At 36.7% G+C, this 12,853-nt stretch overlaps 1 protein-coding gene across 1 annotated transcript in view; it reads right to left on the reverse strand.

Moving 5' to 3' along the window:
- Window positions 1-2,391: 2,391 nt before the first annotated feature.
- The window catches only part of CDCA2 (cell division cycle associated 2), a 14,071-nt gene continuing 3,609 nt past the window's right edge, over window positions 2,392-12,853 (reverse strand). The window contains exons 5-15 of the mRNA XM_019470397.1: window positions 11,762-11,840; window positions 10,665-10,900; window positions 10,195-10,282; window positions 9,326-9,546; window positions 8,810-8,888; window positions 8,123-8,175; window positions 7,003-7,143; window positions 6,073-6,247; window positions 5,304-5,518; window positions 4,031-4,906; window positions 2,392-2,960 (exon numbers count right to left, since the gene is read on the reverse strand). Coding sequence (XP_019325942.1) covers window positions 4,067-4,906; window positions 5,304-5,518; window positions 6,073-6,247; window positions 7,003-7,143; window positions 8,123-8,175; window positions 8,810-8,888; window positions 9,326-9,546; window positions 10,195-10,282; window positions 10,665-10,900; window positions 11,762-11,840 — 2,127 coding nt within the window. The 3' untranslated portion in view covers window positions 2,392-2,960; window positions 4,031-4,066. The remainder of the gene's footprint in view (window positions 2,961-4,030; window positions 4,907-5,303; window positions 5,519-6,072; window positions 6,248-7,002; window positions 7,144-8,122; window positions 8,176-8,809; window positions 8,889-9,325; window positions 9,547-10,194; window positions 10,283-10,664; window positions 10,901-11,761; window positions 11,841-12,853) is intronic.

A 12,853-nucleotide genomic window follows, 5' to 3' on the forward strand; every position in this document is an offset into this window, starting at 1 on the left:
TAAATGAGAGGTGAAAGAGACTGGCCAACACCATAGATTTATTTAGATGCCACTATAATACAGAGACTGACATGGAGGTCAGTACTGCACAAAATAAAAAGGTCAAAAAACAGTGACTTAAATTGAAGGCTACAAAGGCTGCCTTCACACTGGGAGACTGCACCAGCCAACTCCCCAGTCTAACATACTGCGTAGTGATGCTCCACCGATCAAACTAAAACACAACTCAGTTTTACACTGCTGACTTTGTGCATTCTTCTGTCCAATGACTCTGTTGCAAATAAAACTGCGGGTTGTATTAGAGTGACTAAGCTAACCTAATGTGACAGACCACCGTTAAAATCTACTCCAGATAGTGCTGCAATTAACAGCTGAAAACTAGAACCACAAACTCAAAATATCGACACCTGTCTGCACTCACACGGAATATACCTTTATTTTAATTCCTACACCCCAACATGGCAATAAAAACAAGAGACCATTCACAAAGTTCTTCTGTTGATTGAATAGGGATAGCGAAGCTGCTGGTCATTCAAAGGTTAATGTTAACTCGGTTTTAGAAAAGCAAATCTGAAAATGGAACAGCATTGTTCGCTCTGCTGTTCGCACTTCCAGTGTAACAGCACGGCCACCAAGTTGTAGGTTACGCTATTTCAGGAGTCTGTAGAGATACTCTTCTGAGGAAGAGCAGCAAGCCACATGAGATCTGAATGTTTAAAGTGCTAAGACCATTTTGCTAGCCTTGCATGAAGAGCCCTCTCCCAAATTCCCCAGCTCCTTTCCATGCTAAACAGCCCCCAGTGTTAGCAATTCTCCGGCTCCCTATTCCGTGACAGATTCTATCTCAGGTCTTAACTATTAGGCAAGTCCCAAATCACCTCTTGCAATCCTAATCTCTAGCAATCAGAAAACACAGCCAGAAGAGACCTCGAGAGGCCATCCAGGGCCTATCCTTACCCCTAGAAAGGACCATATGTCATTCCTGACAGATATTTGTTTAATCTGTTCTTAAAAGCCTCCAGTGATGGAGATTCCACAACTTTCCGAGGCAATGTATTCCCATGCTCAACTATCTCTGCTGCTGGAACTTTTTTTTAATGTTTAACAGAGATGTTTTTCTCTAATTTAAACACGTTATTTCTTGTCCCATTCAGTACAGACATGGCAAAGAGATTATTACCCCCCTCTCCCTTACAACAACCTTCTGCATAATTGAAGACTTGTCTCCTCTCTAGTCCTCTCCAGATTAAGTCCTGTTAACTGCAACCTCTATTTCTCTGTAGGTTCTAACCTCACCCTCACAAGCCACGCAAACTGCTGTCAAGCATCTATGTATAATTCCTAACAACCCTTTTCAACCAAGCTGTGCCAGGAGGAAAATCCAAGCTTTGCTTTTCTTCTCCTTACCCTTGCTTTTCTATTTCTGACTTTACTTAACACTTCACATCTAAAGTGCACTTGGCCTATCCGCTCAAGAAACCTCAAGGGAGAATTCTCTTCTAGTGCTGCTGTGACTGACACATAAGACAGCAACATCAGAAAAACCACGTTCTAGGCAACATTTTAGATTAAGCCCTCTAGTATCATACATACTAGTTTATTGCCTCTTCCTCCAGGACAACTCTTTACTTGACCTGACTATTCAAGTCTGGCATTCAGTACCCAACACCCACGGTCTCCAAAGGTTTCACTCACTGCTAGATTTGATATCTAAAACCTGTTAGGTAAACCCTAACGTCTCAGCTGCAACTGGTTAAGAATGCAATGTGATTTCCATATAGAAAGTCGTATCTGAATACAGTGCGTAAGTGTTTCACCTTTCCAGATTAATTTCAGTGCATAGTTCAGTTGCTGTTTTGACTTTTTTTGAATGGTAGAAGTAGCAGCTATTAGTAGTTTTAATCTCAAGGAGCTTTAGATTTTAACCTTAGCTAGTATATCTTCAGAGATTTTGTACATTATGATACTATTTTCAAATTCAGTTACAACCATAAAAACTCATGTCAGACTGCCCTCTCCTGGTAAGCCAACATACTGCTATCACAACAAGATTCAACCCAAGTAACTATTGCCATTCTGTTTCCAAATCTAAAATTTTCATTGTGACACAAAAGCAAACCCCAAAATAAAACATCAAGGAGACTGTTTTCATAACTTCAGTAATGTTTCTAAAGCAGCATAAGATGAACAGCATTTAAGTAGTGAAGTTTCTTTCAAGTTGCCTTAGGAGTTCTTGTCTTGGGAAAAACTGATGATGTCTGTAGAGAAAGTAAAACATGCATAAAAATGAAACTGTTCTGTTTGCTTTTAAGCTGTATAAAAGCAGCCAAGTACATAAAGTATTTTATTCCACATCAATAATGTTAAAAACAAGGTCACAGAAGAGATCATTTTCAACACAAAGCTATTTCCTTCAAGCTGGCACAGGTATTTCACTAGGGCTGAAACAGAACAGTATGAAAAATGAAAGCAACAGCAAATGTTTAAGTAGACCACCTACAGCCATCACTTTTTATTACATTGTTCAAACTAGAAAAATGAAAACAGTAAGATGACAGGTCAACTACTGAATAATATGCACTGTATTTAGTACACATACACCGAAGATTGGAAGCATCCAGAAATGAAGTACAGCGTTATTGTTTGATGAATGTTTCACTTTCTTTAGCCAATTTAATTTTTTAAAATTAATGTTATATACAATAAAGATTTAAAAGCTTTTCTTTTTTTAAAATGACCAACCTTGACACCAGAGAAGCAGAATTCATTAACTCTTTCTAACACAAAATTCAGTCTTACTTATAGGAACTCTACCCCTGCTCGTGCCCAGAAGGTAAAGCGAAGTCTTTTCAGGAGATGGTAACAGCTTCCCCACCTTCTACTCCTCCCCTTCAAGCCAGAAGTGATTTTTTTCTTATTTGCAGAGAATCTCAGCGGGTTTTTTAGGATATTTTTGAAATCTGGAAGAAAATTCATGCAGATTTCAAAAGCAATTTAAGGAATGATCAAGCACATGGGAAATATCAACACTTCAAGCAATTCTAGCTGAAAGGGCATACCTTACAACATCATGGTTTAACCACAAAAGACAAATTCACTTTTTACCTACTTCAATTAAACTTCAAAAACATAACAAAATCTTAAGCTTGAATCCTGTTCTTTCAAAAAAAGGAAAGAGCCCTATCAGCAAAATATGGATTAGTATCAACTCCCAATCGTCTAAAAAGTAACTTGTCACCACAGATCATCTTTTTTGAACTATCAGATCTGTTCTTCTTTACTTAAAACAGAGTCTCACACGTGTTTGCTGACATGTCTCCATTTAGCAACTTCATACATTGATTGTGCATTTGAGAGCAGAGCAAAGGTAGCAAGATGGTCTACTAAACACATCCAGTCTAACAATCATGACTAAGTTTCAGAGGCAAAAATCCCACGCTACTGTGCAGGTACCACAACTGTAAACATTCATCTAAACACAAGAAAATCCCAGATTGTGGTAACATGAAAACAAACGCATTCATAAACATTATTTTTGTATATTGTCTTACTGTTGTGTCTTGCAACAAAACTCACTAGCCCCTAGAGCAATCCTTCCAGCTGAGAAAAATTAGTCTTTGCCTTCTTGAAATGACTCAACTTGGTATTGCAGAGAAAGTTGGTCTTTTGTCGAGTTTTTTTATAATATTAGCAGTGTTTAATTGCTATTGCTCTATAGACAGCATTAAAGTATGAGAACACGTAAGCAAGGATGTAGACTACAATAGAGGTGATGTCAAATTCAGTTCATCATGCGAGAAAATTTTTTTTATCCTCTTGATTACCTGCCATGACTGTCTACCAGACCAATGCTCTGAGCCAAGCTAGGTCTTCCATGCAGTTCTGATCTTCAAGCATTTTAGGCATCAAGACAAGAAAAATCAGTTCTAAGTTATCCAGAAAATGAATAAGGAAATAGTAAGTAAGGAAATACAAGTGAGAGAGAGAAAAACAGCACTTAAGAGAGAGAACGTAAGAATCTAATACTGACCTTCACTTTAGAAAACCAGAGGTAGCTGAAACCTCGCTAAATGTTACAGTTCTTTTCAAGAGGTATTTCTACTTCTTCAGAGTGTTTTTGGTTACTTCTGTCCTTCCTATATACAGAATTTGTTATTCTCCTTTTCTGGGTCTGAGACCGAGTTCTGGTTTCTTGAGGTGTGGATACACACATGCTTTTCCTCCTCCATCTTTCGCAAGGACCACCAGCAAGATGAACAGAGTCATCGTTCTCCTTCCCTGGTGCTGAAAACTGGATGAGATCTTCTTCTCTATGGTGAATATTCTCAGATTCTGTAAGGATGGATGTGCTTATTGTTCCCCTGATTTTGCAAGCAGAAGATAGCAGGGGAGGGTTCTTCTGAATCTCATCGGGTACTTGAATCCATGCAAGTCCTTCAATTTCTGCATCTTTATGTAATCTCATGCTGCGCCTCACTCTTTTTTTGCCACTGGTATCGCTCTTGGTGCTAAAAGGCCCTAAGGAGTCACTTTTTAGCTGAGGAGCAGATAAGACTTCTTCCACATTAAAAGAAACTGGAAGATTGTTTCCAGTTATTTCCGATTTTTCAACAGGAGGAAAATAGATGGCACTACTTCTTCTTCTTCTTGGTGGACTACCTCTTATAGAATCTTTTTGTGGACACTGAGTTCTTTGGGCACCCTCATGTACACTAGTGTCCTGTTGTTCTAGAAATTCTAGCCCAGTTTGCCACTCTGCCTTATTTAGGAGATTTCCTTGTAATTTCTCGTTTTCTATCAAGGAACCACTTTCTTCTGCCTCTTTTATACATGCAGTCTCTTCAGCTTGCTGGAAATAGTCAGATGTATCAAAAACACACTTCGCATCTGGCACAATATTTGAAAACTGGAAAAAAAGGAAGTTTTTTTTTTTTAAATATAGGCAAAAGGTAATCCACAAAAAAAATGGTTTCAAACAGCTGACAACTAAACAACTGCTACTGTTTTCCTCACCAAATCTAGTCATTCTCAGAAAACCCCAACCAACCACAGAGAATCCTGTACTTTGGAATCTGCTCCAATGTGGGACCAAACTTATGCTGCTTGAGACCTTGTTCAGTTGAGTTCTGAATACCTCCTTCCAATGATGGAGATTCCGTGGCCTCTCCAGGCAGCCTGTTCCAATGTTTAATCACTCTTAGAGTTAGTTTTTTTCTTCCCCCAAAACATTACTTTTTTGATTCAACAACATCACGCACAGTTCTGACTTATTTTCTAGCAGTATCCTTAAGCGTATCAGTTACCTTATGATCAAGGCCAGAAACAGACTTCAGATCATCATCTGACACCTGAAAGACTGTATCATTGGAGCTGCTGGCTTCTACAACGTCCAGGTCCTTAGAGCTTGAATACATATGAACTGCACGGATGTTTTTCCCTCTCATTCTTTCAACCACTAGCTTCTGTTGAACATCCTTGCAAGCATTCCTGGATTTGGTATTATCTAAAAATATGTCCCCTGAATTAGAATAAACACATGGTTACTTGACTCTACTTGTGAATGTACAAAATCTATTTTTAAATATTACAATAAAAGCTTTGTAGTATTTTACTTAAAGTACTTTACTTAAAGTAACCTTCTAAACAACCATTCCAGATAAGGAATTCCAACCTCAATGATTCTATGATTCTATGATTAGTGTAAAAAAAAAACCCAACAACCAACAGAAAGCTACTGCACTTAACTATTCATGCCCAACTTACCAGTTTTAAAGACTAAGAAAATATCAGTATCCAGTCAAAGTACAAAGGGGCTTTTTTTTTTTTTTTTTTTCAGTTTTACACTGGAGTCCAACAAGAGTTAAATTTATCCAGTTGGAGATTAATAATCTATCAGATCCTCTGGACTCTACTATTACAGAAGTAATTAAAAGTAAAATATGTATACTGGGCTCTTTACCTGTGCACAGAACTCAAGATAACTATCAACAGGTTTTTTTATGTAACTGTTGAAATAAAAAAATTAGAAGCAACAGCAAGAGCAAGGCGAGACAAAACTGAAAACCACATTACCTGAAAAAAACGCATTTGCCTTTGGTGAGTTTGGAGACGAGGGAGAAGAGAAAGCCTCTGGAATTTCAGGGATAGGGCTGAGAAGAGGTTTCTTAGAAGCCATCTCTCTTTCCCCATACAAAGATTTTTTTACTTTTTTCTTTCTTCTTTTCCCATAGCTTGTATGTTTTATTTTCTGAAAAGATTGAGAAGACTGAAGAGAGCACGATGTAATTGCAATGATCCTGTACAATATTTTCCAACAAATAAGCGACACCATTACTGGATTTTGATAGATAACAATTGTTTCCCCTAAAATGAAGGTTCCACTTGTTCTGCCATCTACAAATTAACCTAAAAACTCAAAGTAAAGGAGAATTACTTCTCAAACACGAGATCTGATTTTTGTTTCATTTAACCAAATCTAGAAGTCCAAGAAATTAGTCTTTCAGCTCAAAACTACAGATTCTTCATTCATGCTTAGTTTGAAAAGGAGTATGTGCTTTCTCTTCCAATACATGAAGGCAAAAATCTTTTAGAAGTCTCACACCTTTACAATACTTAACTAGCACATAACTGGACAAGTTCAAAGAACTATTACTGCATACACTTGGTAAGAAAACCACCATAAACTCATTTTCTGTCCCTGAAGTCTGAAAAGTGACACCACCACCCCCCACCACCTCCATAAAGTATCCTTTTTGCCCTACAAGTATTTAAACCCTGCTCGTCAGCCTTAACGAACAGTAAGAAAGAGAGGTGTGGCAGTAAGTGTAGGAAAACAAGATAGGCATGAAGAAGAGAATATTGGCAGCAACAGGAAACATAACACCCTTCAGGAAATCTTTACTACAAAGATCAAAATAATCATGTAAAACACGTAAGAAAGAAGAGACACTTGGATAGAGAAATAAAAGTAGTATTCACGAACTGCAGTGGGCTGTCACTTACTTGTGTCTTTTTGGCAGCAGACGTGGTTATATTCTTTAGTCTTTGAAACTTGTTCTTTCTTGGATTTTTAGTACCTTTAGCATTCTTAGTATTTGTGGCTCTTGAGACGCTAAAAGCAGTCCCCTCTGAAATTGTGCTACACTGTTGAGGAACATGAATTTTAAGTTGTTGGGGTGCATGTTTATGTGCGCATGCATATGCTTGCTTTTTTTAAAAATACACCACAGTCCAACAGTCATAAGAATGACAATGTAAATTAGTCTCCGTATGAGAAAATAGTAAGTTTTCATCTTCAGCTATTTCTTTCAGCTAAGATAGGTTACTTTTTTCATATTACTTTTTTTTTTGCCTTCCCCCTCCAATAAAGCACACTAGAACTGTACAACACTGAAAGCACTTCTTACAGAAATTGTTGTACAATAAATTCTATGCGCCTTGAGATTCCAGCAACCGGAAGAGATACACGTATGATATTCTGTTTGTCTGCTGGTTTCGGATCATTATATAATATTCTTATATCTGCCTTATGGCTAGCAGACAAAAAGGTTAACAAGACTGAAGATCTTTAGCACTGGACTTGGGAACACAATCACATTTTCAGTGATACCGAAAGTCATCACAAGTTGCAGAATAAACTTCACTTTATTAGCCTCTATCTCATGTTCCTATATCTCAAAGAAATTAAACCAAATAGAAAAATTAGACAGAAAACTTTGTTTCCATTCTCGTCAATTTTCTGTGATTGTAACTTCTTAGATTCCCATGAGTGAAGCCCCTGATCCTACGAATGAAAGTCTATCAATAAATCTCTTCTAAATTTTGACAGACTATTTGGGAAAGTTCCTAGAAAATTCAATAGAAATAGTAAATTTAAATATCAGGCTATAACCAAAAGTGTTTTTAATAACTGGAAACCACTTTCACTCAAAAATGGGATTTCCTTAAGACAGTTACCTGCACTACATGAGTATTTCCATATACCTGGATATATACAATCCTCATACCTGAGGCTGTAAAAACTCTTATAAGCATCAGGAGGTATAAAAGATAACAATTCTGCCTGAAGAAGTTAAAAAACCAAAAAAACAAAAAACCAAACATCATCACTAAAGAAACTTACCTTCCTTTTAGTAGAAGAACGAGTTCTTATCATAACAGATTTGTCAGTTTCTGCTATTATATATGAAGAAAATAAGAATATTGATTCAGTTTCAACACAAAAAGTTAATCACCTTTTGAGGAAATTATCCACATAATTTCTAACATTATGCACAGCATGTTTAGTCATCTTAGTCTTGAGTAATGTTTTCTGCATAAAGGACTATCAAACATGGCAAGATAAAAAAACTTAACAGCTTGCTTTACAAAACAGAGGAAAACAAGATGTGAGGATTTGGTAACAAAATAATTAGCACTTGCACAGCTTTCATAGAGATACATACATACACACAACCCCCTTTCAATTTTTTTTGTTGTTGTTGTCTTGCTTGCTATTTTAACATCAAAATTACAGTATCAGAATCAAGACAGTAAGCCCAGTTACTTAAAGCAGTAAGTCTAATGAGATCAGCCACTTTCACAGAAAAATACCACAAGGTCAAATTAACATCCAGTTAACCTAAACAACATGTAAACACTGCTGCTACTGCAAAGACCTTTAGGAGAAAGCAAGAGCATTTAAATTTTAGCATAACTGAAATATATCCCCTGTATAAAAAGCAAACAAACAAAAAACCCTGTGTCATCTCTCAATTTTCAGATACAGAAAGATGTGTTATCTAATGACAAAAATACAAGTTGGGGTTACCTTCTGTGTTTTCAACAGGTAAGACGTCTTCTGCAGCAACAGAACCCTCCATTAACTCTTGAAGAGGCTCAACACATTCCTTTAAAAAAAGTAGTTAAATTTTTTAGCAATATAGTATACCAGATATACACTGAAGAACACCTTGTCCACTAGTGTTTGGAACACCCAGGCGATTTTATTTTTTTTCCTTAAAGAGTGAGGCAGCTCATTTGCTATATATGGCAAAAAGAAATACACTATCAAAAGTGTATGAATAAGCCAAGACAAAAAACATTTCATGTGCTACCAGTACTCAACTTTGAACATAGCTCTACAGGCCAAAATGCTATTTAGAATTCATAAAGCAAAAGCAAAAGTTCTCAATGTCATTCTAATGCTTCAAGCAGACTGTATTTTAATATTTTAGCAATTTCTTTTCAAAACCAAGCAGACTGGGGAAAAACTTAAACAAAAATTGAACATTCAGAGACTAAGAGGCTGTTTTTATAGCTTTAAAAAACCCAACAAAAAACTTACATCACTGCAATCAAAGTTCGGCTGGGATAATGGCCCTTCAATGAGACTTAACCTTGCAAAAGGGCTATTACTTTGTAATCCTGGATGACGGACTGGCGTTGCTCCTTTGCGCAATGGAGTATTTGCAGGCAAAGTTTCGTCAAATATTTCTGGGCTTAGAACTTCTCCAAAAGTAACTCTTTTCTTCTTTGGCTTTTCAGAGCTATGTGTTTCAGTTTTCTCTACGGTAATAAAATACATAGACTGCTTAATGAATTGAAAACAGAGCTTTCACAGACCAGAGACTTTTCAAGGTCTTTTTATGGGCATTAACATTCTCTTAAAAATCACACCCTCCCCCAACCAAACAGCAAAATACCACCTTTACATGTCCTGTGGATTCAACCAGAATTTTCAGTGCAGCTTTATTACAGTATCAAGAATTAAGGAAGAAAGAAAATAGAAGACTAGAAATGACTAGCTGTTCCACAAGTTCCAGTTGACAAGTGTAAAATTTCTTGAAAAATAGGTGATTCTATTCTGGTATTAGAGGCTTTCTGAAGTCTTGGTGTGTTTGTGGGGGGGTTTTTTGGGGTTTTTTTGGGGGGTTTTTTGTTTTTTTTTTTTTTTTTGGGGTTTTTTGGTTTTTTTTTTTAAACAGACATTACATTATTTTTTTTTTGGTTTTTTTTGGGGTTTTTTGGTTTTTTTTTTTAAACAGACATTATTTTCCTTGGCAACCTTATTTTCCACTTCACACAGTAGGATGCCACACACAAGCTACTTCAGTGGAGGTTAATGCATATCATTCTTCAGATTTACCAAAGAGGCAAGACTTTGTGATCCCACATAATGCTCTGCCTATTTAAAAAACAAAAGGGGAATCTGACCTGTTTGCAATGCTTCAGAGATTTCTGCACAACTGGAGACTGCGAAAGATTCACCTCCTCCTCTGTCAACTGCATCGTGCGAGTATTCCTATCAAATTTAAATGATACAATCACCTATTCAATACCATTTAGTTAAAATGTTGTCCTTGTACAAATCAAAAGTGAAAATAACTTTTTCTGTAAGCAACATTTAATAATCAGTCCTATTGTTTAAAAAAACTACTTGTTTTCTAAATGAATAAAACTCAACAACATCCATACAAATCTTCTCATAACATGAAAGCTTCAAACAGAACTTCCAAAGATGACCAAACAGCAAACAGATATCCATTGATAGCATTAAATTATTTCCGATGCATGTCAATTAGACAAAAATTATCTTTAACCACGATTCAACTTCTGGTAGTTCAATAATGACTGCAGAAGTTCATCCTTAGTATTAGTACCTCCATGTAATTCAGTTAACCAACCTTCACGCTATCCATTAGTTGCTTCATCAGCGTTTTCTTCAACACAGATCGCAAACAGGAGCCACTCTGCGTATGTTCATTTAATGAAATATTTCCCGTTTGTAGTGGCGTGATAGGTGGCTTGCTTTCATCAAATATTTCCAGGCTCTGTTCTTCCACAAAAATAACTTTCTTTCTGCTTAGATCTGATTTAACATTACTTCTAACGTCTTCAGTCATGTGGTCAGAACTGAAATCTTTAGAGCAAATAGACAGATATGACAATTAAAGACAGCATTAAAATTTAGAAGACTTTAGTATTAGCAACATGAACTATAAATGTACACATCTCCATAGATTCTGTGCATCAACATCACAAAAAAATCCATTCGTTTCTAAATTTCTGCTATTATTGTGCCACATTTACATTTCATATTTTGAGAAATTTACAAAACATACAAAAGTAAAAAGGGAGCATTGCATGAAGGAAAAGACATTTTGCATAAGGATTTCTCTCTCATCCATGTAAATTGAGGGCGGGGGGGGAAGCATTCTCTAATGTACAGAGAGGGACTCTCTACATTAACATCCCTCTCTCCTTCACAGGCATGAACTACTCAACTATACTTTTCCCTAAAAATGGCCTGACTAGCAAAATTAAGGAAAAGTCTAAACAATTATTCCCAGCCCGCATCTCAGTTTGAGCTCGCTTTTTCTATCAGAATCAAACTGCTAACATACCACCCAAGAGGCCCTACCCTACATTCCAAATATTTCAGCTCCTCTCATAAAAGCTATTTCCTTCCTATGAATTGTGCTTAAGTAAAAACATGTTTAATGCTATGCTGTACTGAATAAGCTCTGAATTCAGTTTTTAAACTGGGACTCGAGCCTCCTCTGCAGCAGCACTTGAATAGATCGTTATTTGCAGTACTTTTTTTTTTGTTCCCTCACCAGCCTTTATGTCAGTTATATCAGGTTCTACTGCATTATAAATTGTAGACAAGACGACAGACATGGGATGACTGCTTGTGAAACATTTCCTTACAAATATTCTAAGTACTTTTACTTCCTAATAAGAATATAACAAAGATTATAACAGTGATAAATCCTCTTACCATGGCCTGTTTCTAAGATATCTCTAATTACAACAGCCTCCAATGACTCAATAGGATTGTGTTGCTCATAAACCCATTCCTAGAGAAAAAGTTACAAGATTATATATATAGGGAGAGCATCTATTTATATACACACCCACACAACATGATAAAGAAATAAACTACTTGCAAATGCCACCTTTTAAAATAGCATCAATTACAGAGTTTTTTTAATCCCATAGACAAGGATCGCGGAGTTCTCAATCATCTACTACTTTAGTTGAATTTATTTTCCCAAAACACCAAGGCTAAAGGCTTAAAAGGATTAGACATCAGAAATGAAAAAAGATGGAATGAAAAACCGGTATATTTTAATCACCAATTTAGGAAGTTTCTTCCTAACCTCCATACAACTGTTACGCTATCACAGCTGTTTTACAACTCAGAAGCTGCTAGGTCCAGCAGCATCAGAGGACACACCTAGCAAAATGGACCCCATCCTCACTGTTTTTATATATGAGACTAATAAAAGGGTCACTAGAGATATTTATATAGAAGACAAATTAAATTCTCCACCTGTACACAAGTACATCCTTTTTTCTGCATGGAATATCAAATAACTGCCAAACAGATATAAGGTGAAGATTAAAAATTGCATTCAGAGTCATCCCAATGATCAACAAAGTTGGTTTTGACATCTGGAAAAAGCTGTATTTGCCATATCTGTGAATCTGACATCTCACATAGTTACAGCTGCACATTCAAAAGAATTAAGACATATTTAAATTTTATGAATAGAATAAAATAAGCTTTTCCATGTGATTATCAGAAAAGAGTATAATCTTACTGACTAGAACAGCTTATAGCATCCACATCGAACATTTGCATGTGTGCTGGTTTTGGCTGGGATAGAGTTAATCTTCTTCCCAGTAGCTGGTATGGGGCTGTGTGCTGGATTTGTGCTGGAAACAGTGTTGATAACGCAGGGATGTTTTCGTTACTGCTGAGCAGTGCTGACACACAGTCAAGGCCTTTTCTGCCTCACCCCACCCCACCAGCGAGCAGGCTGGGGGGGCACAAGAAGCTGGGAGGGGACACAGCCAGGACAGTTGA

The sequence above is a fragment of the Aptenodytes forsteri genome, unplaced genomic scaffold (assembly GCF_000699145.1).
Source record: "Aptenodytes forsteri isolate BGI_AS27 unplaced genomic scaffold, ASM69914v1 Scaffold158, whole genome shotgun sequence".
NCBI lineage: Eukaryota > Metazoa > Chordata > Aves > Sphenisciformes > Spheniscidae > Aptenodytes > Aptenodytes forsteri.